Source organism: Fonsecaea erecta (assembly GCF_001651985.1).
Source record: "Fonsecaea erecta strain CBS 125763 chromosome Unknown Scaff14, whole genome shotgun sequence".
Taxonomy (NCBI): Eukaryota; Fungi; Ascomycota; class Eurotiomycetes; order Chaetothyriales; family Herpotrichiellaceae; genus Fonsecaea; species Fonsecaea erecta.
In genome coordinates this window covers 535,056-561,486 of record NW_017387257.1, presented here as the reverse complement: position 1 = coordinate 561,486, position 26,431 = coordinate 535,056, and the positions used below count along the sequence as shown (strand labels likewise).

General features: G+C 54.3%; 10 protein-coding genes across 10 annotated transcripts; 5 read left to right on the top strand and 5 right to left on the bottom strand.

The window, feature by feature from the left end:
• Positions 1-41: 41 nt before the first annotated feature.
• On the top strand, positions 42-1,634 carry AYL99_11525 (hypothetical protein; the record flags this gene model as incomplete). Its single annotated transcript, XM_018843031.1, has 1 exon — positions 42-1,634. The coding sequence occupies one exon, from the start codon at positions 42-44 to the stop codon at positions 1,632-1,634; it is 1,593 nt and encodes a 530-aa protein (XP_018687791.1).
• Positions 1,635-1,927: 293 nt separating this feature from the next.
• On the top strand, positions 1,928-3,653 carry AYL99_11524 (hypothetical protein; the record flags this gene model as incomplete). Its single annotated transcript, XM_018843030.1, has 2 exons — positions 1,928-1,985; positions 2,557-3,653. 2 exons carry the CDS (start codon positions 1,928-1,930, stop codon positions 3,651-3,653), a joined length of 1,155 nt encoding a protein of 384 aa, XP_018687790.1.
• A 364-nt stretch (positions 3,654-4,017) lies between these two features.
• Positions 4,018-6,276, bottom strand: AYL99_11523 (hypothetical protein; the record flags this gene model as incomplete). Its single annotated transcript, XM_018843029.1, has 1 exon — positions 4,018-6,276. The coding sequence occupies one exon, from the start codon at positions 6,274-6,276 to the stop codon at positions 4,018-4,020; it is 2,259 nt and encodes a 752-aa protein (XP_018687789.1).
• A 1,621-nt stretch (positions 6,277-7,897) lies between these two features.
• Positions 7,898-11,563, top strand: AYL99_11522 (hypothetical protein; the record flags this gene model as incomplete). Its single annotated transcript, XM_018843028.1, has 3 exons — positions 7,898-10,047; positions 10,107-10,970; positions 11,020-11,563. The coding sequence occupies 3 exons, from the start codon at positions 7,898-7,900 to the stop codon at positions 11,561-11,563; spliced, it is 3,558 nt and encodes a 1,185-aa protein (XP_018687788.1).
• Positions 11,564-13,300: 1,737 nt separating this feature from the next.
• AYL99_11521 (hypothetical protein) lies at positions 13,301-14,094 on the bottom strand (the record flags this gene model as incomplete). The annotated part of the gene is made up of 3 exons (XM_018843027.1): positions 13,301-13,691; positions 13,876-14,016; positions 14,081-14,094. The coding sequence occupies 3 exons, from the start codon at positions 14,092-14,094 to the stop codon at positions 13,301-13,303; spliced, it is 546 nt and encodes a 181-aa protein (XP_018687787.1).
• A 1,919-nt stretch (positions 14,095-16,013) lies between these two features.
• Positions 16,014-17,559, bottom strand: AYL99_11520 (hypothetical protein; the record flags this gene model as incomplete). The annotated part of the gene is made up of 4 exons (XM_018843026.1): positions 16,014-16,228; positions 16,405-16,734; positions 16,790-17,243; positions 17,311-17,559. 4 exons carry the CDS (start codon positions 17,557-17,559, stop codon positions 16,014-16,016), a joined length of 1,248 nt encoding a protein of 415 aa, XP_018687786.1.
• Positions 17,560-18,402: 843 nt separating this feature from the next.
• Positions 18,403-19,541, top strand: AYL99_11519 (hypothetical protein; the record flags this gene model as incomplete). Its single annotated transcript, XM_018843025.1, has 3 exons — positions 18,403-18,615; positions 18,705-19,314; positions 19,399-19,541. The coding sequence occupies 3 exons, from the start codon at positions 18,403-18,405 to the stop codon at positions 19,539-19,541; spliced, it is 966 nt and encodes a 321-aa protein (XP_018687785.1).
• Positions 19,542-19,859: 318 nt separating this feature from the next.
• On the bottom strand, positions 19,860-20,948 carry AYL99_11518 (hypothetical protein; the record flags this gene model as incomplete). Its single annotated transcript, XM_018843024.1, has 1 exon — positions 19,860-20,948. One exon carries the CDS (start codon positions 20,946-20,948, stop codon positions 19,860-19,862), a length of 1,089 nt encoding a protein of 362 aa, XP_018687784.1.
• A 672-nt stretch (positions 20,949-21,620) lies between these two features.
• AYL99_11517 (hypothetical protein) lies at positions 21,621-22,901 on the bottom strand (the record flags this gene model as incomplete). The annotated part of the gene is made up of 3 exons (XM_018843023.1): positions 21,621-22,633; positions 22,685-22,798; positions 22,853-22,901. The coding sequence occupies 3 exons, from the start codon at positions 22,899-22,901 to the stop codon at positions 21,621-21,623; spliced, it is 1,176 nt and encodes a 391-aa protein (XP_018687783.1).
• Positions 22,902-25,736: 2,835 nt separating this feature from the next.
• On the top strand, positions 25,737-26,414 carry AYL99_11516 (adenylylsulfate kinase; the record flags this gene model as incomplete). The annotated part of the gene is made up of 1 exon (XM_018843022.1): positions 25,737-26,414. The coding sequence occupies one exon, from the start codon at positions 25,737-25,739 to the stop codon at positions 26,412-26,414; it is 678 nt and encodes a 225-aa protein (XP_018687782.1).
• Positions 26,415-26,431: the final 17 nt, after the last annotated feature.

The window sequence follows — 26,431 nt, the reverse complement described above, 5'->3', positions numbered from 1 at the left end:
TGCGACTGACCTTATAAACGCCCAAGCTCATCGATGTGACAATGGATGACGGCTCCGAGAACGGCAGCCAGGAACACTACTCTTTACTCACCCGGATCCTCACAGCATGTACTCGTCCGTTCCGGACTTCTGACCAAAAATCAACTCCTGCCTCGCAATTGAAGACTGCATCTTCTATTCGAGGAGCGTCACTCAACGCGCCTCCATTACATCAACAACAAACAGGTAACAGTCACCCTGACAGAAAAGACAAAATGCACAGTAAAGCCAAAGAGGGGCATGGATGCCTCCAACAATCTATCAACGATGAATCCTTCTGGCAGATGCCTGATATGGAGCTCCTCCAGCTCATAAAGTCCGAGTTCCCGGAAGAATTGGAACGGCTCAAGAAGGCCACGTTTTTGCGCAACCCGGATGCACCTCGCCCAGAAGGCCCTTCGATCTCAGAGTCACTATACGGACAGGATTTTGCCGAGATCAACCGCACCCTTGTTGGTGTTTTGGCTCTCCGATGGCTTTACAATGATAACTACGAGACTTTTGTGGGCACCCAGGGCCCGCCGCCCGTTGTGTTGAAACACGACTCCTTCGACTGGCTGCGTAACCTCTTTCAAAGAGGCCTCAGATCCGCAGATGACACCTACGCGCTCATAACTTCAATGGTAATCAACGATCTGGGCAAAGACCCCACGCTTGCCGCAGACTATGCCGCAAGGAAAGGGATTGATATCTCCCAGGTCAACCACGACATGATTCTCTATCACGCAGTTGAGGCGGGGATGGTGCCTGCGCTGGAGAGCCTGACACAAGAAGACAAGGAGTATCTCCTCTTGGGCATCACACTGGGCTCGGACTTCAATTTCGGACAACTGGCTCAAGCAGAAAATGCACCGGCTTCTCTCTCGGGACTCGTGGAAATGCGAGGCCATGACCGCGCTTTTGAGATGCGTTTCATGGAACAGATCCTGGATCTCGCGGGAGCCTCTGGACATGAAGACTGGACCTGTGCTAAGAAAATGATTGAGCCCATCTTCCAGTCGTATAAAAACGTGTATCACGTTGCCCACGGCATCATTCAGGCAAAGATGGACGTTCGACAGGGCTACGATATCATTCTGATCCGAAAGCTGGAATTACTCCACCAAGCTGGTTATACCCGCCAATTCAATGTCGAAAACCACACAGATCGTGCCCTGATGCGACTGTTCTGTCTGGGCAATACCTCGAGCCCAGACAATGCTGATGTATTTTACTACGCCTTCAAAGAAGGTCTGTCCGAGGAAGTGCGAGAGAAATTGGTACATGGCCTAAATGTTGACGGGTCCATCGAGGAACCTGCCGTGCAACCAACGTATATTCCGGCGATGTTGACAAAGGCTGTGGGGAGGACCTTGACCGGCTCGCAGGAAGAGAAGATCAAAGCTGTCACTGCAGTACTGCGATATCTTACCCGATGTCTGGAGCTGGATGCATCAAGCTTGGGGAAACTGCCGCGAGGCGTGACGGTGGTTGAGAGGGACGTGAGAAAGATCAGTCCTGTGCTGGAGAGCGACGAGTTCAAGCACGATCCCGATATCCTGGACCGGGAAGATATCCCCGGGGAGCAAGTCGCCAATATGGCTCGCGAATTTTGAACAACTTTGCGGAGTATTTGGGTCATTCTTTTGGGCGGATAACGGATACATTACCTAACAGGCGAACCGGCGTTGGACTTTGTCAACACAGCCACCACTAGGACGGGCAGAGATATACCTCATATATCAATACGTTAAGGCGTGTGTAGCTCAGCACAAGCCGCCACCAGATATCGAGCAGAGTCGCCCGAAAGTGTTTGAATCGACGACAATCTCGGTTGCCGACAACTCACCAGCTTGGGCAGGGTGGCAGTGGCAGGGCACGTTTTCCTCACACCAAGCTTCGATCAGCAATGCGAGCGAGATTTTGCCGACCTCCGAAAGTCGGAGATGGCATCGACGGCTATTACTGTAAGCAATACGAGGCACTATACCGTCATTATCACGCAAGACGCAAGTGGCAGCCTTGCCCACTTTTATTTCCCTTATCGGGCTTTCGCAGCCTTCCACCATCCATATCTCAATCTCTTTTTTTCACACATGCTTTGCCATGTGCTCCTGTCGAAGGGGCCCATGTATTGTCCAGACCCACTGCACTGGCTATCATGATTCATCCAAGCAGAACAGACAGCATACATGTGTGGTACCGAGGCAGATGATGGATGGAACTTGCAGTGCTCCGTATATTATCTTCTTTTCTGCTCCCTTCTTCCGCTTGTTTCCTTGATATCCCGTCTCATTCCTTGCCACCTACTGGCTCGTCCTTTTTATTGTTCTTTTTCTCGTTGTGGCCCTGTCTTCCTCTCTGGATCTATACTCGTCGACTTCTCCGTCGAGGCGAAGCATCGTCATTGGCTCAGGATTGATTTTTCCTTCATTCCCCAATATCCGCCACTGTCTCTCTGACAACAGCTGACACTAGCTCATCCTCCTTGATCAGTCCGACACTGATCCTATCGATCTGCGAATTGACCTCGACCAGCAAGATCATGTCGGCACCACCACCCCCTGCGCCGTCGTCCCAGAAGAGACCTGAGGCCCCACACCATCACCAGCAGCAGCCAGAGGAGCCTCATCCCCCCGCCCCCGTCCCCCACCGCCGACCAACTCGACCAAGTCAAACAAGCCATCGTCGCCCTCCTTGACCAGCCGGGCTACGATGACGGCAGCGCGGGGCCCGTCCTGGTCCGCCTCGCGTGGCACAGCGCCGGCACGTATTGCGCGGAGACCGACACGGGCGGCTCCAACGGCGCGGGCATGCGCTACGAGAAGGAGGGCGGCGACCCGGCCAACGCGGGGCTGCAGCACGCGCGCGCCTTCCTGGAGCCCGTCAAGCGCCGCTTCCCCTGGATCACCTACGCCGACCTGTGGACGCTGGCCGGCGTCGTGGCCATCCGCGCCATGGGCGGGCCCGAGATCGCCTGGCGGGGCGGCCGCACCGACTTCGCGGACGACACCCGCGTGGCCCCCCGGGGCCGCCTGCCCGACGGCGCCCGCAGCGACGGCGACCACCTGCGCGCCGTCTTCTACCGCATGGGCTTCACCGACCGCGAGATCGTCTGCCTCAGCGGCGCCCACAGCCTGGGCCGCTGCCACGCCGACCGCTCGGGCTTCCAGGGCAAATGGGTCAACAACCCCACGCGCTTCAGCAACACGTACTTCCGCCTGCTGCGCCTGCACGACTGGAAGAAGACGACCCTGCCCAGCGGCGTGGTGCAGTACGTCTACGTGGATCACGACGACGACGACAATACCGCCGAGCACGAGGAGCACGAGGAGCAAGAGGAACTGATGATGCTCCCCTCCGACATGGCGCTGCTCGCGGACGCCCGCTTCCGCGTCTGGGTCGACCGCTACGCCGACGACCGGGAGCTGTTCTTCGCCGACTTCGCCGCCGTCTTTGCCAGGCTGCTCGAGCTGGGCATCCACCGTGACCCCGTGTCCGGCGCCGTGCTGAACGACGAGAACGTCCGGGCCGGGTACCGCAGTGCTCCGAAGAAGAGTGATGACGTTCCCACAGCAGCAGTTAAACAAGACAGGCGGATGAAACAAGGAGAGGCCAGGACGTCTAAGTTGTGATGCTGGGCCACCCGCGGACCATGAAGTCCCATGTGCGTGTTTATTGAATGAATGAATGCTAGCCGAGATACCCCGAGACCTTTGATAGTGATAGAGATAGAGATAGATAAGTTGTGGGAGATCAAATCAATTAATAGATGGACGGAATGAACGGACAGAGCCTGTGGTAGCAGAGGGCTATATTCCCCTCTTTCTCCCTCATCCCGAACCATACGAGCAGATTGCTTGGCCGGACAGGAGTATCGTAGAGTTTTGTTCCCTTCATATCAACGTCTAAATCGGGTCGCTGTTCCTTTCTCTCCATCTTCATTCCATCATTACAACGCACATACTGTAACATACCGGAGGAGACCGCCACTCCCCCCTACCAGTGCCTCATTGTCACCAGCACTCGCTTGTTCTCGCCCTTCTCGTCCTCGACGCCGCCCTCGACGTCCAAGCCGACTTTCTCCAGCATATCCCAGACAAACTTCCTCTTCAGTCCCTCCCGCACGGGAATCCTCTCGAGCGGCTCTGTTCCACTAAAGTACTTCACGAACACGGGCCAATAGTTGCCCAGCTCGGCGGCTGCAGCCTCGGAATACGACGACGCCGGCGAGGGAGACATGTCTGCGGCGCGGGACGAGCTGCGGGAGGAACCGATCGTGGATGCAATATAGTCCAGCCAGCGAGACTCTTCCGGCGAGGCGCGCTGCGGAGAGATGATCAGGCTGGCGGCTTTGGGGTTGTGTTTGAACTGCTGCCCACCGCCGCGGACACTGGTACGGTCGGTGGAAATAGATTGTCGTCCGTCGCTGGATGGGCGGCGTGCCATGCCAGGACGCTGCTTGAACGAAGAAAGTGCTCCTCCACTGGCCGGTGTGCTTGGTGTGCCGCTACCAAAGCTCCTCCCCGCATCGCGGTCACGGTCGCTCGCTTCTCGCTCGATGACGGGAGTCTTCGAGCCCTTGGATTCTTCGCGCTCCTTTTCACGCACTGCCTTCTTCACCTCCGGGTCCACTCGAACAAACGCAAATGTACGCAGCTGGGTGACCCAACCGTCTCGCATGAGCCACGCAAGCACTCGGTAGTACTCTTCCTTGTGGTCTCTGCTGGGAATGAGAGTGCCATATGGTGCAGGAGTACCGCTCAAAGCGTTCAACATCTTCGGCAGAGACGGCATCATAGGAAACGTCGCTTCGTATGTCTTGCAAGCTGACAATAACCTGCTCATGTTGGCATTGGGAGAGACAATGTACGTATCGCGCTGATGTAACGGTGGAATCGCGATTGCTCTGCGCCAATATACAAGATGACGAGCCAGATGCTGTATGTCTCCCAGCGCAATCTGGGAAGCAAGTGATATCTTGTAGAAGGATTTGGTCGGCTTCAGATGTCCAATGAAGTTGGTGAGGGGCATGGCCAAAGAGCCTCCCGCCGCTTGGATATCTTTGAGAATCTTCTGCGGGCTGGATTTGAGCAGGAGCGTGAAATTCTTGGAGAGCTGCAATGGCCCTGTCGAGGACGTGGCGTCCAGATCCGAGGCTGTAGATGTAGGATCTGTTGCTGTCGTGAGCCATAGTCCTGGTTGAAGTGGTGGCTCCGATAGAGAAGGAAGATAAGAAGTCGAGGTAACGGGAGGAATCTGGAGAGACACGGACAGTTTGGGGCCGAGTGTGATGGCAGCTATTTTGGAGGCCGAGATGTTGTCGAACACTTTGGCAATGGCAGCAGCCAGAGGCGAACGTTGTTTCATTTCAGTATACAGCACTCTTGTGGACGACTGCTGGTGAAGATGTGTCGACCTGATGGACTGCAGCAGCTCAGACTGTTCCCAGACATAGTCATGGTGTGACTGCGCCCACTTCATCACCTTGGAGAACTTCTTCACGACGTGATCGTACATCTCTTTGACCCGAGCCGTATGCTCCAGTGGTGGAGGGTCCATGACAAACACAACGTGAAACATAGTCAACTGGCTCTTAGCCGGTTCCTTTGCAATGAAATCCTTCTTGTTGCTGTGGTCAGCCGGCACGGGGTCGTCGCCGTCAACCTCATCGTCCTGGGCACTATCACTGACTGCCACCTCTGGGGAAAGGCCGTCATCTTCAGCTGTTCTGGACCTCCTCACCTTCGGCTTTCGCCAGAATCCGTCCTCGCGAGCATAGACTGGTCGGCCCACGAAGGTCAGGTCGTTAATACTGAGCTCAAACCTCCGTTTATGCCAGGATCGACCTGGAGCGAGCAAGCTGACCAGGCCATCTTCTCCGAGACCAAGGAGCGGCTCCCATGACGGCTTCCACTGTGAGTTGTCCTGTGTCCCCCTCTTGCTCAGATAATTACTGTCCTCGTCCTCATCCGAATGCTGTGATTGGTGTTCCTGGTTCTGCGTTGTTGTCACCGCATTCCCAAACCGTCGCGTGAAAACGTCAAAGTCCTCCTCCGAAGACGACTCTTCCGAATCACTGCTGGAACTTTCTCCGTCATCATCATCTGTGGACTCTGAAACATACGAAGGTCGCTCTGCGGACAGCGGGTCGGGAGGGTAGTGGAAGACAATTTCGGCGCCTGAGCCAGTTCGGCCTTGAACCACGAGGAGGATTGCGAGCAGCGAAGGGTTGAGAGATGTTGCAAATGTAGACATAGATGACCTGTTTGTCTATGACAGGCACGTCGGAATCACGCGTTTACAGGCCGAAGACCCGTTTCCACGGGCGGAAGGAGGTTGAGAGTCACCAAACATGACAGGCCCAATGAGCCTCACAACTACCGCAAGCGGCACCCACCCTTTGGGCGTAATAATATGTGCCTTGTGTGAATAAGCGACCCGACGTGTTATGCCCATGACCAGGTCATGACTCCAACTCCGTGGACCCCGATGGTGTGAGAGTGGGTGGGAGGTTGTATTGGTGACGGGTGCTAGTGGTCGTGGCAGTGGGAGGGGATGTACGGTAGGATCTCACGAACGTGAGGAGGAAGCGCAGGCAAACGCAGCAAGCCGTCAGTCAGTCAGTCAGTTTAGAGGGCACAAGAGGCTACAGTATTGGCAGAGTGCGGGACGTAAAGTGAACTAAACAGATGGTGGCAGAGAGAATAATCGGGGACGAAATGCCAACAAGCAACAAGCACCAGCACCAGCAACGAAGCCCCTCACTTTCTGCTCGGTTGTTCGCGGTGCTTGGAGCTTGGACTAGGTATTATTATGCCGGACAGAGGACAGGACAGAGGACAGAGGACAGTGAAGATTGAGTCTCATGAGTTGGTCGGAAGCAGTTCGTTCAAGCCCCGTCACTGGCCTGCTGAGCCCCGACTCTCGCAAAATGCCGCGCTAGGAAAATCGAAATTCAGTTCACTCACACCTTAGCTTGACTCTCCACGAAAAAGACTTCTCTTCAATACCCACACACACTCACATTTCTCCCTCCATCTCCTCTCCATCTCGTCGTCCTTCAATCCGCCATCTTCGTTCCTTGGTCCTTGTTCAGCGTTCTCGTCTCCCCTCGCGCTTCTGGCGCAGGAAAATCCGGGAACAACGACTCCGCTGTGACTCCCACTCAAAAGTTTTTGGGCCGCATCAGCTCATCCCTCCCCCAAGGCGACCTACAACAGCCGCGGTCGACATTTGAACCTCTGACGCCCCGTGTTCTCACGTCAACCGGATTCTCCACGATTTCCTCCTCGTCGACAAACGATCTAGAAATCTTCGGTCGAGACGCACAGGCTGATTCTGCCGCACCATCTAGATTCCTCAATTTCCAGGCGTGCCTCGGTTCCTCCGCCAAATCAACAGAACCTGGCCGACAGAACAGCCGCGTCACTATCCTGCAGGACTCAGTCCGTAGCGTCGTGCTATTGTGGAATTGACGAGCCCAAAGGTGGCAGAGGATACTTTGGTGGAACACCGCAGCCGGTCAGCTGCGGAGCCCCAAGACAGGCAGAGTGACGGACAGACAGGTGGGCTTTGGGTCTCGTACTGTGGTATCATCCAACAATTCCTACAACTTGCTGTCGCAGTTTCGGTGGGGAAATATTCCTGCTGAAATCTTCACCATCTGGGGCCTCACTTATCCGTCACTGGTCAGCGTGCAGACGAGGACCACAGAGGGAAAGGCCAGACTTGCAGACGGAAATACTACAGCCACAATTAGCACCTAGCTAATACTGGGCTCTCTATCCGTCAGCCAGCTTGTTGCTGGTGAGGGGTTTGTATTGTGGTAGTGGAACCGGAGGTGTAGTTGTGGGTTTGATCAACATTGTGTGTGAGAATGTCGTCTTCCTCGGGCGCAGCAGCGCCAGTCTTTTCATATGCACAGGCTGCAAAGGGCCTCACATCATCAGCTTCAACACAGTCGACCTCGAGGAATGAAAGCCCTGCGGCGTCTGACAAGAGTGTCAAAGATCGGTCTTTGAGTGAAACGACGAACACAACAGCCATGCTGAAGACACTCAGACCAAGATCTGAATCTGACGACAAATCAAGTGGGGATGGCGCTGCGTCCAAGCCTCCAATACATACAGAGGGTGCTGCGACAAAGTCGCCTCAAGAGGATGCGGACAAAGAAGCCACCACGCAGAGTCAGCATGTCGCGACACTCAATAACGCCGAGAACTCATCAGGATCACATGTCGGAACTCCCGATCTTGCGCCAGCCCCAGATCAACAGAAGGTCGACGCAGTACCACAACTTCCCAATGGCAGATCATTGTCTTCGGAAGAGCTGCCGGGCTCCACCGCAAGCGACAAGTCGTCTCAGTCAGTCACTGAGAAGAAATCCAAGGATGGCGAAGATGACTGGGAGAAGGTCTCGGTCCCTTCGATGAGTGCCGAGACACAATACAAAGCTGCCCCTATCCCGTCTGTCAATATTTGGCAAGTACGCAGAGAAGCTCAGGCGGCAAAGATGAAGGGGCTGGAACAGCAGCGCAGCGTGGTGTCCAGCACCCCTAGCCAGCCACCAAAGGCCAAGTCTGGGAGTGAAGACCCTAAACGCAAATCTCTGAGCAAAGAAATTGGCAGTTCCGAGAAAGAAGGCAAGATCGTGGACGGTGCCAGACCTGTCAATCGGAAAGATATGTCGTCAGCTCGGTCCTCCCGACCGACGTCTCAACATGGTGAGAAAGGGAGTGTGGATGCACCACCGCCGGTAGACGATGCACAGTCATGGCCAACCCCTGAAAATTCGACCGTTGACGAACGGCGCAAATCAGCTTCCCTCGAAAAGACGGATAAGGTGGACGGAAAGTCTGGCTCTCAGAAAACCCACAGTAACAAGTGGGTGGCAGTGCCATTCGTTCCTACAGCAAAGTTCGAAACACAGCTTCCACCTGCTGCGGCGCGACGAGGCGGCAGAGTTGGGAGAGGACGAGATACCGGCGGCCGTGGGGGCGGCCATATGGGTTCCGCTGCAGAAAAGCAAGATGGAACGACGTCAATGGGACCACCTCCTGTACCAAGGCAATCTGGAGAACAGGACCGGGGCCGTAGATCCGAAGGTGAACGTGGCACACGCGGTGCGTCCGTCCCTACTACCGGCACCCGACCTACGAGCGGTGAGGACTCAACTCCCGCATTCTGGAAGCCTTCTGCACCCTACGTCAGGGATCAATCAGCATCCGAAAACGTCCCAACCAACCCGACGGCACCGCAGCATAATGTTGAAGAGCAGGCTCTAAGAACAGGACACAGCTCTAGGTCTTCCTCAAGACATACGGGCAACATCGGTGGTCGCATGACCAACGGAGATGGGAATACCTCGACCGAACAAGCGACTAACAGCCACGGCCAGACCAACGAACCTGTTACTCGCTATCCATTCGCTCATGACCGCTACAAAGCTTCCACAACAGGCCCAGCCCGAGGCGCCGGCGAATTTGGCAGAGACCGCGGTTCTGGCAGGAACCGAGAATGGTCCAAGGACAAGCCTGACTCGGCTCGCGAGAAGGTTGAATCCTGGCGTGACCGGGAATCGTCGGGCGACCAGGGCAGTCGACGTGAAGCTCGATCGGAGCGTGGACGTGGCTATCGTGGCCGGGGTGGCAACAGCTACAACCCGCCCTTTACCTCCTCCCATGCCTACACGTCGCCTCTTCCGCAAAATGGATTTGAACCACAGTCCAGAGCCAGTTCGCACACCGAAACTCGCTCAAGGCAAGCGTCGCAGCCCTTTGTACCAAATCAGGCCTCAACCACCACTCGCACAAACCCGCGTTCGCAGTCGATTCCTGTCGGTATGATGTTCCCCGGGTACTACAATGGCATGCCGGCCATGTCACCAGGTCTCCCGTCCATTCAGACCGACATGTCGATCTATGGGTATCCATCCCAGATGCAAATGCAACCGAGCATTATGAGTGCAATGCCGTACCATGATCCCCTGAACTCGTACGCCTTGCTGTCCATGGTCATGACCCAGATGTAAGTGTCCACAAACCATCAACTCGCAACATGTGCGCGCTCGCTAACACATCCTCCAGCGAGTACTACTTCTCAATCGACAACCTGTGCAAAGATCTGTTTCTGAGGAAGCATATGGATGGTCAAGGTTACGTCCCGCTGAGCGTAATTGCTAACTTCAAACGCATCAAGACTCTGACAGAGGACAACATGACCATCGAAAGTCTTCGCTACGTCTGTCAGCAGGTGAAGAGTGTGGAGTTCCTACCGGGAGCTGATGGGGAAGATCGCCTTCGTCGTCGCGAAGGCTGGCGTGATTTCGTTCTTCCTGTGGAGGAGAGATTTGAATCGGCTCGCAACGAAGGACCCTTGCATAACCCGGAATCGTACAACAACCACGCGGCGCCACCAGACCAGGTCGGTCTTCATGATCCATCTTTTGCCTTCGGTCAACTGCGCAGTCCACAGCTGGCCGTTGGCACCAGCAATGGAACGTTCCACGCAAACTCGCCCATGTCTTATGTCCCCGGGCTGCCCACGGAGAATCATATTTCTGGGGAGCAGCTCGTCCGTCCATTTGAAGATGGTTCCAGTGATGGAACCGAGAGACCTGCGATGGTGCCTTACCAGCACGTTGCTCCGGCTGCTCTACGATCCCCTCCACATCACGCTTCGGACCCTTTGAGCAACATTGTGAATGGTCACCATCCCCAGGGTTCCAGCACCGATATTGAGGACAACATGTTCCCGGATGAGCAGATCCCGAATGTCAATATCCGAATGCAACCAACCACTCTTAGCGGCGCAGCCCCGTCGTTTCCCGGGATCGCGCGTATCTCTTCGGCCGGATCTTCTAGTGGACAGAATGAAGGCAACAATGTGCCTGTGGAGCCAAATCCAGTTCGCCTCCCGAGTTTGCGCGGCGGCGCGAGCAGTCCACAGCAGTAAGTCATTTCGATCGCCGTCGCGACCCCAGACTAACGGCCGGATAAGGCTCGACCAATTCCGCAGCTTGTCTTTTGGTGCCCCGTACACAATTCCCACTGGCGATGAAAACATTATCTACTTTACCAAGGATGGGCAGGAGACGCAACTGCCGCCTCCGCAGCCTGGACAGTTTGACCAGACCTATTTGTCACTGCATGACTTGGCTCTCCAGCACCGTCAAATGGGCGTCGAAGGAGCCATGGAGCCTCTTTACAATTTCTGGACCGATTTTCTTGTCGACAAGTTCAATGTCGGCATGTACCAAGAATTCAAATCCACCGCGGTCGGCGACTTTCACGAAGGTCGTGAGAGTGGCATGTCGCATCTTGTCCGCTATTTTGGCAAGCTTCTATCCGCGCCTGTGCCGATCAGTGACCGTCTTGCTTCAGACATGATCGCCCTTTATCGAGATGAAAAGCCCGATAAGCGTCCCGTCTTCCAAACTTTGCGAGCTGCCTGGCGCAATGGAGCCACAAATCTGAAAACCATCAAACGGCTGGGCGACATTCTCACAGCAGAGGAGAAAGCCGAGCTCGACAGAAGCGGCTAAGAGAAGGAATATGCCTCCTCTGGCTTATCCGACCCGCCACGATGCCACTGTAATCAACAACATGTCTCTGCTCATCTTTCCCGTTCTGCAAAACGTACTGAGAAAGCCACTTCAGACACTGAACGAATATTCCGACCCTGATGATGGAATCTTGTCAGATTAGCACCACCTGAGATCATTATTGCCACGATCTTTCGCCGTTCGAAAATCATTCATCTCACTTGCTCGAGCTACCAGTACTCACCAAGTTCACCGCAATTGATTCGAGATTTCTTGTACAATGCACATGGGCTTTCGTACACCCAATCACATTGATCGATGTGTAACATGTGCGACACCGAAATGGAGCGAGTTTTGTTACCGCCCATCAACTTTTTACCGCCATATTCAAAACACAAACACAGCAGGAGTCATTCTGAATGAAGGGGAGAAAACCAAAAAACATGCAGCTTTCAGCAGGAATCACTGGCATATGCAAGGGCTGCAAGCGGCGCATTGATTGAGGCTTGAGAGTCCCTATCGGGGACAGCTCACGACCGATTATGATTGAGATACCACACCGCGGTTGCTCAGCACATTTTCTTCGATTGTTTCAGTGTAATGGCTCACTTCTTTTTTTTTCACGTGAAGGCATAGTTATGTCTCTTGCATAGACCTCGCAATTCTTGCACAAGGGGGACAGGGAGGGCTGAGCTATGGGGGCGGAGAGGCCGGGACACGGTCGGGCAAGCACTCGTTGAGTTGTCAAGTGTGCTGGACGGGAGGAAAAGTGAGCTGCTAGAGACTGCAAGGACTCGCTCATCCGACGGGAAAGACACCTCGAGTCAGTCAGCGTTGGATCGAGCGCCGCTTGCGCTCTGAAGCGGGTCGAAGAAGCACGGGATTGCCCGCGGAGCATTGCGAGTCGGAAAGGCAGAGAGGGAGAGAGAAAAAGATATCCTCCGGGTCCAGGATGCGCTCGCTCGCGGTGTTCACAAGGTCGTCATGGCCCTGTCGGAGCTCTTCTCTTCACAGCAATGGCCATGGTTTCCCCTCCTCCCAATTCTTTCAATAAGCGCAGGGGGGCAAGACAAAAGTTTGTACACAGTATCACGAGACCAGGAAATCAATAGGTGAAATGAAAACGGTTCATTGTGAAACCACCAACCAAACTCGATGTATTTGCGTGTCAATCGTAGGCTGCCTGGCTGCGACTTGGTATTCTCGTCTGACTGGACTGAGAATTGGATGTGTACTATTATGTATGTTCTATATATATTGTATGTAATGGCGGTTATGAACAGCAGCAACCAAGATCACTTGGTTGTCCGAATACGTATATCCAGCATCCAACTCGTTATGAGTGGGTCGGTGTCGGTTGTACAGCATGGGTATCGTCCATCAGAGCCGGCCTACGGGGTTATCTCATTCATCATGGGCTTCAAGCCGGCAACTGGTGTGACAAATGATATCTCCTCTCACTGCCCGGCCTCTTTTATGCACCGGTAGGCTTGCTTCTTCATCTGTGTCGGCGTGCACGATATACTTCCTCAAGCATATCTGGCTAGCATTTCCACTGGAGCGCCCCGGCCACCAGTCCTGGAAGTGCCTTGGATGGGACACTAAATGTGCACCGTCAAGCGGCACTGACTCCAGAAAACCCCCTTTCCTTCCTGTTGGTCAACCTAGTCCAGTGCGTTGATAGGCACCGGACACACCACTCGGACTTTTCTATTCCATCTATCCCATACGCTCAACTCAACTGAAGTCCATTTTCCACAGCCCGTCCCCCAGGTAGTGTCCGGCACTCATAGCCACGCCCTTTTTCTTCGCCTTCATTTCCTCGGTGCCCACCTCCAGGATTCCGATCATGCACACTTCTTCCTTGCCCTCGGCCGTGATGGCGACGATTTCCCCGGCTTTGACCTCTTGGTCCTTGTCCGGCAGCCACCCGCCAGCGGAGGTGAGGCCGGGAACCATCAGCGTGGCACCGGATAAGACGAAGCGGATCGCGCCGCGGTCGATGCGGAGGTGTTTGAAGCATTGCGGGTACTGGTGGACGAGTTTGAGATGCGGGATGAGAGGGTCGTCCATGTGTTGGTAGAAGAGAGGCCGGTCGTCGAGGACGTAGAGCGAGACGCGGTCGGGACTAGAAGGAAAGGAAGGTAGTGTGAGTGATCAGCGGTTTTGACGGCAGAGACATTGGTCGCGGAAGGAGAGATTTCTCAGAAAGAGGCATGTAGGTCGAAAACACACTCCGGCTCTATTTTCACCCTCGGTTGCGAGGAAGGGTGATTGATATATAGCACGCAACGGACGGGGGCTCCTCTCACAGTTTCACCAAGTCCAGTTGACTCTTCTTGGGCAGGATATCATCAATGCAGGGCTCGAGGTCCGGGTACGTCTCGAGCACTTTGGTCCTGATGCCCCGCTGAACCGAGGACTTCACTTTGGACTTTGCGCCCGCCGACAAGCTGCAGTTTCACGGGTCAGTGTCCGGTCCTCGACTGCAGCGGAGAGGAGATGTGTAAGGCCTACTCCTTCTTGAACATGGCGCAGGACTGCTGTCTAGCACAGGCGGGATATGAAGGGGACGGTCGTGGCAGAGAAATAATGACGAGACCCAAACTGCGCTGGTGGTGCCGTGCATGTGCAGGAGGGGAAGACGTCGGCCAAGAGTTTTCGTCCCGCTTTGGAATAGAATGACGCCGCCTTAACCACAGCGCATTCCCCTCACAACAACTACGATCTAAGATCTGAGTACCCTGAATCTTTGCTTTTATTTTCTATTATTTTCTTTAACAGCTTTACCAACGAGCTCGGGTCCTGGAGCTTGGCCAAGTATGGGCGACGCGGGGCGGGCCACAAGCGAAGGAGAATAGGGCTGTTTGTGTTCCTGAATGCCGAGCGTTGTTCGTTGAGATGTTGGCCAGAAGCAGATTGGCTCTCGGAAAGAATCTGGATTTACTCGCCCAGGGGTATTATGTATGTGGCTTGTTTGTGAAAGATGGTCAGTTATGCTCGGTCCATTGAATATGGGCATCGTGCCCTGTATATGTGTGTGTTCAGTGACCTGTCACCCTGTGAATGACATCCCAAACTTGAAGACCTGAGTGCATACAGGCACGGAAGACATTGACTCCAAAAGTTCGACTGAGGACCTTTGAGAAGTGCATAAATTTTGGGCGAGGAGCACGATGCTCCGCACACACCAAGCTCTTCCCTTCACGAAACCACCATGGACTTCGACACATGCTATATATATGCTCAATGCATGGATATTCGCTCATACAGACTGCTCTCCGTCAACAAACAGTTCCATGAGGAATTTAGCACCCTTGGCCAAAAGAGGAGTCTGTTGTAAAGCAGTCCCGTCATGAGAGGATGCTCTTCATCTATGGCTCGACTATCTTCTTGACGATATGTTCGGGCCATGAGCTGCAGGATCACGGCGTGGCCGATTCAAGTTCTGGGGTGCCGAGGATGAATACCAGATACGTCGGCACTCTGACGGCGTCTTTGTCATTCAGGTCCGATTGACGGCGTTTGAACGACCTTACCAAACGATCTTTTGCGAACCTATGTATCATGGATGGCGTTCTCGATCAGACGCAAAAGGGAGCAGAAAGAAGTCATGGAGAATGGGTCTACGTCAATTACCGCCGACAAGAAACTGCTCCAGCTTTAACTGTGGTCGAAGCTGGGCAATAATGAGATTTTCTGGGATCTCATGCGTCCCTCAACCCAGGCGATGAACGCATACCACACGATATTACCAGCGATAACGCGGATCGAGGGAGCGGACTGTTACATCAGGATCGGATCACCTTGATGACGACTTCGACGTCGGAGCTGTCAATGGAGCTGGGCGGAACATCCGTCGTTAGAGTCATGATGAAGTCGCTGAAGGTCGCCACGATAGGACGGTGGCATCACTGACCTAGATAGTAGTTCTCCCTTCACCGTCGGTGCGTTCCACGGGTGGGTAGATGTCTAGCTAGCTAGGAGGCAGGTCTGAACAGTGCTGTCCAGCAGGTATTAATAACGGGCTTGATGTGTGCCATCCCGCTCTACTTAGCCCTTGGGCATCGATACGAAAATCGCGCAGTTTCTACCGCTGCGCACGCTCCACCTGCTATGTACTCTGTCCGTCCCCTTGTAACTACCTACGTGCTCCTCTCTATTCCATGATAGCTTCCAAGGAACCCGCGCAGCCCTTCTAGGTGGCGCCCCCTTCCCACGATGATGACAAGTTCGAGGTTTCTCTCAATGCCGACGCCCTCCGGTCCCTAAGTAATGTGTGACCCACAAATGCTCCAGCAGTGCTCAGTGAATCGTCTCATCCACTTACAACAGAATATACTCGTCGAAGCAACCAGTAATGCTACTGACCTCTCCATCCCTTCTCACTAGTACCTGACCCTACCTATCCCTCGATTTTCTCCAGACAGGAACTCACTCACTCACTCAGTCACCACTCCAGTGTTTGAGGGAAGCTGGAAACCCGAGAACACTTCTCCAAGGTAGGCGAGTCGGCCACTCCGTCCAGGGCCTCACACAAGGCTTCGGCTTCGGTATCGATATCGGCCGTGCCCGTCACCCGAATGGCCGGCTGCAGTTTCCGCTTGGCCATCCTCTCGCTCCGTTGATGCTGAGCAAGAATGGCAAATAAATCAATTGTGCGACCTAAGGGGGCAGGGGGGCCCATTGATCAGCAACTGCGGTGGTGGGTTGTTGTTGTACCAGAAAGAGGGAGAGAGGGAGAGGGAGAGGGAGAGAGGGAGAGGGAGGAGAGGGGGAGAGAGGGAGAGGGAGAGAGGGAGAGAGGGAGAAGAGCTAGCCAGCGAGCCATTATCTCTTACCTCCGCATTGATATGCAAAATATGACGAGCGGGGCGAGCCCCTGGCATCTTCGGGCCTGGATAGGTTGACCAGTTCTTGCTCCAGCATCCATTTCGACTTTTCGACGACCTTGGCCGGAGCCGTACGACCCTCCTTGACGTAAAAGTCGCATTGGACCACGACCTCTGAGCTTGACCGTGGGAGAAGCACCATCGTGCACCACAAGTCGTTGTCGAGTTCCTTGATGATGCTCAATGGGCCCAAGAGTCTGACGACTTTGGACTTGCGGAGTGCAGAAAGCCATTTGAACGGATGCTGCGCCCACTGGGCCTGATTGGAGAACTCGTTTGCTGAAATTTTGTCAGAGTATGGACGTTGTCAAGCCCCCGTGTCGTCTCAACTTACCAATGTCCTTCCAATTCATGGTGCACGTTACTTCCTTGCCGTCGACCCACGCGCAGCTCCCCAGATCCACGTGAGACTTGACATTGTTGAACGGAAGATTCAGCGTGCTGGCGTCGAAGTTGACAAACACCAACCCTTCCCGTGTCGTGATCAATTTGATCTCAAACAGACCGTTGTCTTCGGGCACGAATCCGGGCGACTCGTCGAACTTGGGGGCCTTGACCAGGGCGCCCTTGTCGTCGTACTGCCAGCCGTGGTACTTGCACGAAAACCGCGTCGAGGTGCCGCACGACTTGCGGACCACGGTGTATGCGCGGTGTCGACAGACGTTGTGGAAAGCTCGCAGCTTCGAGTCCTTGCCCAGGACGACAAAGAACGAGATCCCGGCCACGTCGTAGGTGTGGTAGTCGCCCGGCTTGTCGAATCTGCTCCGGTGACAAACAAAGAGCCACGTCTTGCGACCCGTCAGTTCCCGCCCCACATGCCATGATGGTCGCGACCAAGAGAGAAGGAGAAGCTACCTTGCTGAAGAATGCTCTTTTCTCCAGTTGAAAAATCTCGTCATCGGACATGTCCTCCTGTTTCTTTAAACTGCCCTTCTCCGCCTGGTCCAGACTGGACCCCGGAGCGAAGACTTTGCGATCATCATGAACCAGATTGATCAGGAGACGTCCCACGAGGTAGACACCACAAGCAACGACAGAAACATAGACGGGAAAAGGAGAGAGCAGGAAGTCCAATGGACTCTGATGGGCTAGTCTCACGGCCATGCTAGAAGACGATGTCTGTCTGTCTGGGGCCAGGGGTGATGTTGATATTGCTCTTGGGATCCAGCCAGCAACCAACAAACAAACAACAACCACCACCACCAGGGCAGCACCATTTTTATCAATACGAACGAGGCCGTGGGGACACGTCTTGCCTGTTTGGCCCAGAGAGGCATTTCGCAAGGAGGATGCAGTGCCCGAAAGCTACTGGGGAAAAGGGCGGCCAATGGCCATGATTGACGCCAGGCGACGGTACTCCATCCAGCGTCGGATCCGACTCCAATTTATAGCCTGAGTCGTCAGTTAGTCGCCCATGATATCAAAGCTGACGCACCGTTTGGTCACAGGGAAAACAGCGCCATGGCTCAACAGGGCAATACGATCCCGCAACCAGTTTTTGACTTCTGCGGAAGTATCGTCCACCCCCAAAGTGAGTAAAGCACATGGGAATCAACTGACATCCTGAATAATAGTGACGATCCTCCGATGGGCACACGGGCCGGCCGCCACGAATAGGAAAACATCGGTGCGTCCATTACGCCACAAAATCCATCCATCCATCATTCGGTCGGTATTCGAATACCCCTTTTGGAATTCAATGTCAAAACCAAAGGTCGGTCGGTATCATGCGGATCCCTTATATTATCTATCTCCTTGGGGGGTGTTTGGACTCTTGTTGGGTGATAACGAACTTGGGTACTTGTCTGGCCATTATAAACGCCGTCGATAGACAGACGCTTGTCAAACCCCCTTGCTTGCTTGCTTACCTGTCAGGCAGAAATCAATTGAGATCGAGCAGAAGGAGGGAGAGAGAGAGGCGCCCTCCATACATACCATTCAGCAGCAATGAATGCAACCAAAACACTGCCGGCCTCGTGGTACATTTCACAAAATCTCTACTCGCTTGAACAACGAGCCATCTTCTACAAGTCGTGGTACTTCGTGGGAGCCGTCCCCCGATTTGCCGTGGACCGGGAAGTCGAGTATGAATTCGCTGGTGTGTCCATCGTGGTCGAGCACGACGGGAACGAGAACTTTGAGGTGAAAAGGAAATCCGATGTATGCTCGCCGTCCCCATGTCCCCCTGCCCTTGCTGCTTTGGTGTGATCTCTTTTTCACATAATCTTTTCTCTCTCGCGTCCTTCCAGGGCGTCCCTCTCAGACATTACTTGACCCCGACGGGTCTGTTGTTCACCACCATCGACCATTCCGCGCCGCCGTTCGAGAAATGGTTTCCGCCATCGCTGCTCGAGCTCCTGTCGGGGTACAACTTCCGCCGTCTCCCCCATCGTCGCTCCATCAAGTACCCCGGTCGCTTCAACTGGAAAACCATGGTGGACGGGTACCAAGAATGTTTGCACTGTCAATACACGCACCGCACCTTCAGTGTCAAGTACCCGCCCACCTTTTACGAAGTCCACAACCACGACACGTACAGCAGGCACATCGCCGACCCGCAGAAGCCCAACGACGGGCTGTTCTTGTTCTTCTTCCCCGTGTGCACGCTGAACCTGTACGGCGGTGGCATGAGCAGTTTCCGGGTCTGCCCGGGTGACAAGGTCGGCGATACCCGCATGGAGTTTGATTATTACTATGACGATGGGAAGGGTGGGATGGAAGGGTTCGAAGAGTACTACAAGTTTGTGAGGAAGGTGGCGTTGGAGGACTTTGAGTTGTGCGAGGTGGCCCAGAGCAACTTGGAGCGAGGCGTGTATTCGCAAGGCGTGTTGAATCAAGCCAAGGAGAGTGGTGTTTTGCGTGAGTCTTCCTGCCCCTTCTGTCTCTGACACGTCTCTTCACTCATGGAAAAATGGGTCGACGACTTCTGACCAACCTGTGCAGATTACCAGCAACTGGCGAGGAAGATGGTGGTGGACAAGTTCAAGGAGGAGGAGGCAGAGAAAAACGCCCTCACGCCTGCCAGCAGCCGGACCAGCGGTGTCGGCTATGTCGGTGGCCAGGAGGATGTGTCCGTCTCTGCTTGACGCATTGCGATGCGTCGAAATCGAAATCGAATTCGAAATCGAGCGACGTGCTCGCCCGGCGTACGAGCAAGTAAGCAGGAAGTCTCTGGACATCCGAACAGTATAGACAGCCTTGTGTCCCATAGAACTATTCAGGCCTTTGCCTTATCCATGGTCCTTCCTCGATGCTGTTTGATTATCCGAAACAGTCGTTTGAGCCTCTCCTCCATCGCTTTCAGCCAGTGTCCGTATCCGTGACCACTTACTGCTCACCCTGTTTCGGTGTTATGGGTGTTTCATTAGCATCGGTGCTTCCCCTCCCTTGCTATCCCTTCTCTTTCACTTCTCTTCTTCTTCTCCTCCTTCTTCCTCCAGCTTGTCCAACTGCTTCAAGATAAAGGCAATCGTGGCATCCCGTGCTTTCTCCAGCTGCTTCAGCCTGGCCAGCGGCATATCGTCGTAGTCGATCTTCTTGACTGGCGAAGGGGAAGGTGCTGAAGAAGATTGCTGCTGCTGCTCAGGTTGCGACGACGACGACGACTCAGGTTTCTTCTCGCCGTCCGCGGTCATGGGTGCTGCGGCGGCTTTCGTCTTGTCCGCCAACAGCCCTCTCAGCACGACGATGCTGCGATCCCGCTCAGCCAGCTGTTCGGCGAGGCGTGATTTGAGCGCAGTTTCATCTGGGGAGTCACCATCTCCATCACCATCACCATCTGCGACATATCCGTGGGGATCAAGAAGCTTCTGCCTCTTAGACCCTGCACCACCACCGGCGTCGACACTCTCCTTCCATTTCCGAACCGCCTCCCTCGCCACGGTCTCGATGTGCGTGAACCTCACAGGGCCCAATAACACGCCGCCGTACCACCGCGCCACGACGACCACGCCCTCGACGTCCAGGTCGGCCAGGAGGCGCTCGAGCCGCTTGCCAGCGTACTTCTCGCCGTCGTCCTCCGAACCTGTGGCGTAGATGGCTTTTCGGCCTGAGCCGGCTGGATCAGAATTATTGGGTGCGCCGAAGAGGGTCTGCTGGCTCGACCGCCGCCGCCACGCGACGATGCGGTGGCTGGCCGAGGTGAATTTCGGGTGTGTTTGGAGCCGCTTGATGGTCGCGGTCAGCGATAATTGTGGCTTCGAACCCGACCCCGACACCGGTGCAGTCCCGGACTGCTGCTGCTGCTGCTGCTTCACGAACACGCCCGGCGCCGGGTGGAAGTGCGCCACGAACGTGGACTGGCGATCGTGGATCAGCGCGGACGAGAAGACCCGATCATGATTGTCTTGGGCGCTTGGGACAGTGGGTGTGGGTGTGGGTGTGGGTGTAGATGTGGTGTCTTCTGCTGGCTCGGCTTCAGGGGAGGCCGCTCTCTTCTTCGTTGCTGTTGTTGTTGTCGTCGTTGTCTGCTTTGATGACCTTGGCGTGGACATGGTGGGGGGAGGTGCAAGCTACATGATTATGATAATGTTAATGTAAGTGTTGATATGGATGGTAGTTTCAAGAAGAAGGCCCGCAGCGTCGATCATACATGATATGTATCATTAATAAGCCGGCACGCAACAATCCCTAGGCGATTTTCGTCCTCACGAACAACCGCGGCATGCAGACAGATAGATGCCTTGATAACAAATCTGGAAAGATTGATGCTGATACTAAGGGAGAAGAAACCTGGAAATCAGTGACTTCATCTGAATTGAGTGTATTTATTGTTGATTGCGAAGGCTATCAGAAAAACCATCAACATAGTCCTTCCGTCCGTATGAACGACAATGCTCCCGAGAAAAGAATTATACTGGCTATAGCCTTATAGTGGAACCTGAAAGCAATTCCCTGTTGCGATGATGACGAAGAAAAAGAAGAAGAAAAGAAAAAGGAAAAGCAAAAAAGACGAATCCCAATGTCGCTGAGCCCTTCCCATCAACATAACCCAAGCAATGAACTCCTGAACTCCCGTACCGCTATGACCCTTGCCCATGATGTTCTTGCTGAAAGTGAAGTGAGAATTTCGTTATAGACGGGGGCGTATAGCTCGTGATGCCGTTTGATTCATTCGTCGTAGCCCAAGAAAATGAGACGGTTGGTTGGTTGATTGAAAGTAGGAATTAGTAGCGGTTGTCCACGTAGACTCGGCGCACCGTGTTGGATCTCTGTCTCCTGGTGCGTGGGCGAGCCTTGATGTGCGGCATGGCACGAGATGATGATGTTCGGTCAATTCGTTTGGTGAGGTTGCTCATGTTGGCTCCGCCAACTTCAAGCATGTCTTCCCACTCGAGGTCATCTTCCTCATCGGAAGCAAGGGCACTTTCCGTGTTTCCGTTGGCGTCAAACAGACACGGTTTTTCGATCTTGCGTGGGAAGTTGGTGAATGGTTCTTGTGTTTCGTCGATGGCGGTCAAATGATTCATCGAGGTAATGCTGGTGTGGTATGAAGAAGCCCGGCTTGGTCTTCGGCTGCCCTTTGCATCGAAGTCGGAGACGGGACTGGTCATGCTGGATTTGGAGAAGCTCGAGTCGTTGAGGAAGCTGATGGAGTCTTCCTTGAAAGAGCTTGCTGCGCTCGAGATGGTTGAGGCGGAAAATCCGCGAGTGACTTTGGTACCGGTGGCTGGGTCCTGGTATTCAAAGGCAATAGTGGGTCCGGTGTCTGCGTTGGAGCTTCGAGAGCTGGTGAAGCTGGTGGTACGCGCGTATTGAGTTCTGTACTGGTTCCAGGTCTCCTGGTCCAGGCCAACAGGAGGCTGCGAGCCCAGATGACCCACAATAATGTCGCTCATATCGTAGAGGTGTTTGTGGAGATTTTCCAATTGCCACTCTGGAGAGGCATTGACGGCTCGGCGATATTTTCCGAAGCCGGTCATTTCAGGCATAGGAGGCAGTGGGTGAATTTTGGTGTCCCAGAAGCTGTCAGAGCTGTAGTTGCGCTTCAGCTCCTCTTGGCTGAGAGAGCGAGCGGTGATGTCTGGTGGCCCAGATGGGGATCTGCGAGGGGTGACATGGGTCACCGCAGGAGTTGAGGAAGCACGCTCGTAGTTCGGGCGTTGAGCAGTGCGCAGGACTCCTTCACGCGGCTTGCGTGCTTCTTCTGAGACGACGGCGCTCCAGACCGACGAGGGTCCTAGGATCACGGTCAGGCACGGTCAGATGCATACGGGAAGATGGGACTTACTGCTGACACATGGTGGAAGTGGTTCGGGGGCAACCTCAGTGACAAGCTTGAGAGCCTCTTCCGCTTCTTTGTACTTCTTTTCGAGCTTCTTGTGCTCACTTCTCTCAGAGAGGGCTGGTTGACGCAGAGGTCAGCTCAAGTCTGGGGACCTGGTGAGAAGAAGCCTACCGCGCCCGACAATCAGTCGGGTGATTTTCTCCCAGGCAAACATCTTCATCCTTGCAACTTTGGTGTGAATTGTTGTCGGGTGCAGTGAATTGGAGAGGAGGAGATGGGAATGAGATGAAAGGTGCAATTGGATGTGTTTGTGTGAATCGAAAAGGTTCTGGGTGCCAGAAGAGGTGTATATTTAAGGACTCAATACTGAGAATGAGATGTGTGTGCTGAGAGAGGTCTGAGCTGATCAAGAGAAGGTGGCTGGCCAATACTTATAACAAGTGAAGAGGAGGAGGTGGACTCGACGAAAAACTTTGGCGGTGAATTTGATACAGCTAGTGACTTGCAACTTGATTGTCGTCGACGGCTCGTATTGCTGTGTCAATGGTACAGTGTAGGGACATTACCCGGTAGGTGAAATCCAAAGTGATGCAAAAGTCAAACGTGTAGCGTCTATTCATGCCAAACCTAGGGTCCGTTCGTATCGATGTGAAGAGTGAAGTGAGCGTCAAGGGGACTGGCAGAAAGAATCCACCTGCGCCCATTGATTGTTGCTGTACCGGTCGCAGGCGCAGTCGCAGTTGCAGTCCGTCGTAACGATTCTGGAGTTCAGACTTTTTTCTTTCAACCACCCTGTATTGTTCACCTCGTTCCCGCTGACAATGCTCCTCCCGCGACTCCAGTATCGGTATTGGGATCGATATTTGTGGTCCAGCCTCGCTGTTGTTCGCTGGCACTGCCTCCCTCTGATACCGGCTCCTTCTGCCCTCTCGAGACCCCGGTGGAATCAGAGACGTCCTGCCTACCCAGTCGCGACAACCATCATCATCACACTGTTGCAGAGCATCACAATGTTCAGTAGCTGACCGCTGACTGTCAACAGTCCCAAGCATTTATCAGAACCTTCCAAACAACCAGTGAAAACAATCAAGTTCAAAACCCCAACACCGCCAGTTTGGTTGGTGTAATGGCGATGGAAAAGATGTAAACAACAAGGACAAAGAAAAGAGTTTGGGGAAGGATACATGCTCTTCAAGTACTGGACGAACCACCCTCAAGGCTGGGGCATGCCTGTCCCTCACAAACGGCACGACATGTCGCACAGATTGCATTCAGAGGGGATGTGACGGCTCGTAATTCTGTCTTATCCGCCATCAGCTTTCTTTGTTTGAAAGAGCGTGTAGAGGCTCGTGTACGTACCAGCCACACACCACACCCCATCTCGCTAACACGGTCGGGAATCCAATGCTGCTCTGGCTCACAGCCGCTGGAAGTGACATCCGCCGGGCTTTCAACGATGTCCATCAAGAATCACACCGACTTCTCGAAGAATGCATCCTGAAAAGGTGCCAGATTGCATCGTAGCCGACATCACCACTCACAATGCCTCCAGAGCCGGCATCGGGAAATACCAATAGTGCCCTGGGGAATCCAGATTCATCTGGTGGCTGACTGAGCTCGCTTATCCTTTTGGGTTGGTTTGTAGCACCTAGCCACCTCGAACAGAATATCATCCCCCTCGAATGGCCAGAGCACCTGATGACCGCAAAAAAGAACGGACGTAAGCAGGTTCGCTCAGATCGATCTGGGATCTGGCTGATCGTTGACAGGTTCTAAAGGCCAACACGCTGCCACGAGATCCGATCTTTGCCCCCAACGCAGATCAGGCGTTCTGAGACAGAGGCCGTCCTGTTTGCTGGAAGAGGCATCGTTTTCAAGCCAACTACGTTGGAGGTCACCTGCAACCGAGGGCGATGCATCGCCCAACGAGTATCAACCAAGTTCAAAACGTGCGCGAGCAAGGAACACCAAATCGGTCTCCACGAAGGAAATCCCAGATCCAGAGGTCCCCTCGCCGTGCAGGATGCAAGAGATTCATGGTTGAGCTGACTGCACATATCCGTCGGGTGTCGTTCCCGTTGGTCCTTGAACGACCTTGAGCCTGCATAGCCTGCTAGTGCTAGTCGACATGCTTAGGTTGGCAAACGAAACGTTGACAGGTATGACGGCTGCTGAAGAATGCCAGTCTGCCCGCAAATCCTGGAGCCCCCCACGCACCGCACACACGACGAGGCCCAGCTACCTACCCCGGCCGGCGGAAGCGGTGGAACGGAACGCGTTGGCGACACGAAGCAAACACACTTATTCTGATCAACAAATCTTCGACAGAGGACGAACGCTTCAAGCCTCTATGTGTCTGACTCAAGACACCTGAAATGTCCCTTTGAGCTAGGCCTCCCAGCCCAGAGGAGTCTGAAAAAGATTCAGCGAAGAGGGGAGCTCGGGGGGGGGATGCCTTCCTTTTCCGCCCCCATGCCGCCACGGTCCCCTTTTATCGGCAACTTTGGCTTCAGTGGCACAGACCAACAGACCTTGGCACTCCGACTTCCGATATCAACAGAAAAAAATGAACTAAAATGGGAAGGTAAAGCAACGCCTCACACGCTGACGGCGGTGAAGGAAATTGATATATAACAGCAATACTGCCTCCTGAATCAACGGAACTCAACTCAAGTTTGTAACCCAGGTTATAGCATTCATCAAGCCCGTCCTGGTCCAGGCACCCACGAGATCCACAGTTTCTGTCCTTTGCGCAAGAACGCATTACGAACCATGGCAACGTAGGTCCCTCTTCCTTGGGTGCTGTTCAGTTCGCACGACATGATGGCACGGCATTTTTTGTGTGTCCTTGTCTTCTACTGCCATCCGAGTTCTCTTGGGATACTTTTCCTTGATATGTATATCATTGTCATTCCAGCCATACTCTTCCCAGTCGAATCCATGACCTGTTCACCCTATTGCTTTGTATTTTGCTAGTCCGGGGAAAAGACATCTTGGTTGACTCAACAACATTCGCACAACCCTTTCCCTGAGCAAAGAGACCAAAAGGAACAAAATGGTTGACAGAATACTTACAACCTTGAATAGCAACATTCACTACCACCCTACGCCCCTGACCCCTTCCATCCGGGCAGGGCTCCTCAAGCAGACCGGTCTGACCATCTGGCTCACCGGCCTCTCCGCTTCCGGCAAGTCCACTATCGCCGTCGCCCTCGAACAGGCTCTCATCCGCAAGCCATACAACAAAAATGCCTACCGTCTGGATGGTGACAACATTCGCTTCGGCCTCAACAAGGACCTGGGCTTCTCGCCCAAAGACCGAGAGGAGAACATCCGCCGCATCGCCGAGGTGGCCAAGCTGTTTGCGGACTCGTGCACCATCGCCATCACCAGCTTCATCTCTCCCTACCGCGCGGACCGCGACCTCGCGCGCAAGCTCCACGAGGCCGAGCGTCCTGGCGGCGAGCCGGGCGTGCCCTTTGTCGAAGTTTGGATTGACGTTCCCGTCGAAGTGGCCGAGCAGCGCGACCCGAAGGGCCTGTACAAGAAGGCGCGCGAGGGCAAGATCCCCGAGTTCACCGGCGTCACGGCCCCGTACGAGGAGCCCTTGAAGCCCGAGGTGCACATCCGCAGCGACAAGACCTCGGTCGAAGACAGCGTCAAGATCATCATCAAGTACCTCGAGGACCAGGGCTATCTGAGCACCCCGCCCGCGGTGGATGACGAGGACTAGATTGTTCGGTTGGCCCC